The sequence below is a fragment of the Charadrius vociferus genome, unplaced genomic scaffold (genome assembly GCF_000708025.1).
Source record: "Charadrius vociferus isolate BGI_N301 unplaced genomic scaffold, ASM70802v2 scaffold308, whole genome shotgun sequence".
NCBI classification, from domain to species: domain Eukaryota; kingdom Metazoa; phylum Chordata; class Aves; order Charadriiformes; family Charadriidae; genus Charadrius; species Charadrius vociferus.
This window is the reverse complement of record NW_009649929.1, coordinates 2,308,220-2,309,953: the sequence shown is the minus strand read 5'-3', so window position 1 is coordinate 2,309,953 and position 1,734 is coordinate 2,308,220. Positions and strand designations below refer to the sequence as shown.

Here is a 1,734-nt window from a genome sequence, read left to right as displayed (position 1 = left end):
CGCGGCAAAGAACAGCGCAGCCTGGGTGTTCTGCCATCAGCGTTGTTTAATTTAGACTGTTTAGGTACAATAGAAAATAAACCTGAAAGCACATGCGATTTTCGGTAACAAATACTCGAGACAGACAGCGTCGTCCATGGGCTCTCCGCAAGCCGACGGAGGAAGGTGGCGAGCAGGGACAGGCAGGAGAAGGCAACGTGGAGCCGGTGGCACAGCCCGAGAAATACTTGTTCAGGAGGAAACTGCCGTCAACTTTTTATTATTATTATCCTAATTTTTAGCCACATCGATGCATTTCACCACGGAGGAGAAGGAAGCCGGGGAGGAGCACGGGCCCACGGGAGCTTGCTCGCTAACCGCCTCTCACAGCCGCAATAAGACATAGGCACTTGTTAAAACTCTAATACTGCAGCTTTTGCCTTTTTTTTTTTCTTTCTTTTAATTTAAACTACATCGAAATCTTTCTGGTAAGGCTAAAAATGAAAAATGTAAACGTAACTTTCCCTCCCTCCTCCCGCTACACCACAGGGCTCGGTACAGCGGTTCACTCCCCTCTGCCTCCGTCCCAGCTCCTCTCCGGCCCCACGGGGACCCGACTGGGCAGCAGCAGGGATGCACCGGCCACCCGTGCCCCACCGCGCCTGCAGGGCTGGGATTTATTTGGGTGCAATCGGATCCAGCTGGGTTTGGTTGTTGGTGTTTTATTTTTTGGGGTTTTTTTTTCCTTTTTTTCTTTTTTCTTTTTTGTAATTCCCGCTGGGACCAGGTCCTTTGAACTCGAAGGGCTGAGGGTTTCTGCCGCTCGCTGCTTTTGGCTACGCGGGGAAAAAAAAAAAAAAAAGAATCAAAAAAAAATCATGGTGATAGAGGGAGACGCTGGGAGGGAACTGGACCAGGAGCCGATGTGGGGTTGTGTGAAAGAGCCGAGAGTCCCGTCAAAAATCAGCGGGTGAGCTGTAAAACCGGGTGCTGTCCTCTATGTACAACCCACAGCCTGTGTCCCCAAGCAGAACCTCCTCTCCCGTTCCTCCAGCCACCCGCCGCGGGCCTTTAGGATCCCAGATCCACCAGGCTGGACGTGAGGGGTCCCAGCAGCGAGTCCTGGAGCTGGTGGCCTTGGAGGCTGTGAGGGGTCTGGGATGCAGCTAAGCCGCTCAGGGAGTAGCCGGAGCTCCTGGCGTGGCTGAGGTTCCCCTGCAAGAGCAGGACCGAGTTCTGATCCGGGCTTTGGGGAGGAGAAAATTCTTCCTCGGAGCTGGACATGAGGGGTTTGCTCCCATCCAGAGGCGAGAGTTGGTTCGGTTTGTTGGTGGCCGCGTTGTTGTTTTCCGTGTTCTCCCTGAGGAAAGGCAAGAAAACGCAACGGGGATGTTAGGGCAGGCGGGAGGCGCCGGGGATGGACGCAGCGCTGATACCCCCCGTAAATCCTTCGCGGTTCATTTCATCGTGGGAGCAGATGCCTCTCCCCGCGGGGAACAAAAAAAAAGAAAAAAAAAAAAAAGCCCCTAATATTTTCATAACGGAATCGTCCCCATTTCTTTTTACCCTCCTATAAATAGGAGCACACCGCACAGCCTGATAATTTAGGCGAGGAGGAAAAGTTGCAGGAGGGGGGTATTTCAGGGGAGCGATTTTTCTCTTTTTAATTAGAAATGAAAGCGCGGCCCGGGGACGAGCAGGGTGCGGGAGTTTCAGTAGGAAGCTCGGTGAGGAGGTTGCTGGAGGAGACAAAAA

The 1,734-nt window shown here is 52.8% G+C and overlaps 1 protein-coding gene across 1 annotated transcript in view; it reads right to left on the bottom strand.

Annotated features, from left to right (window-relative positions):
* Positions 1 to 1,050: 1,050 nt before the first annotated feature.
* Positions 1,051 to 1,734, bottom strand: part of SIX1 (SIX homeobox 1) — a gene marked incomplete at its 5' end in the record, with an annotated part of 1,879 nt that continues 1,195 nt past the window's right edge. The window contains one exon of the mRNA XM_009891221.1: positions 1,051 to 1,339. Within this exon, the coding sequence (XP_009889523.1) occupies positions 1,051 to 1,339 (289 nt within the window). The remainder of the gene's footprint in view (positions 1,340 to 1,734) is intronic.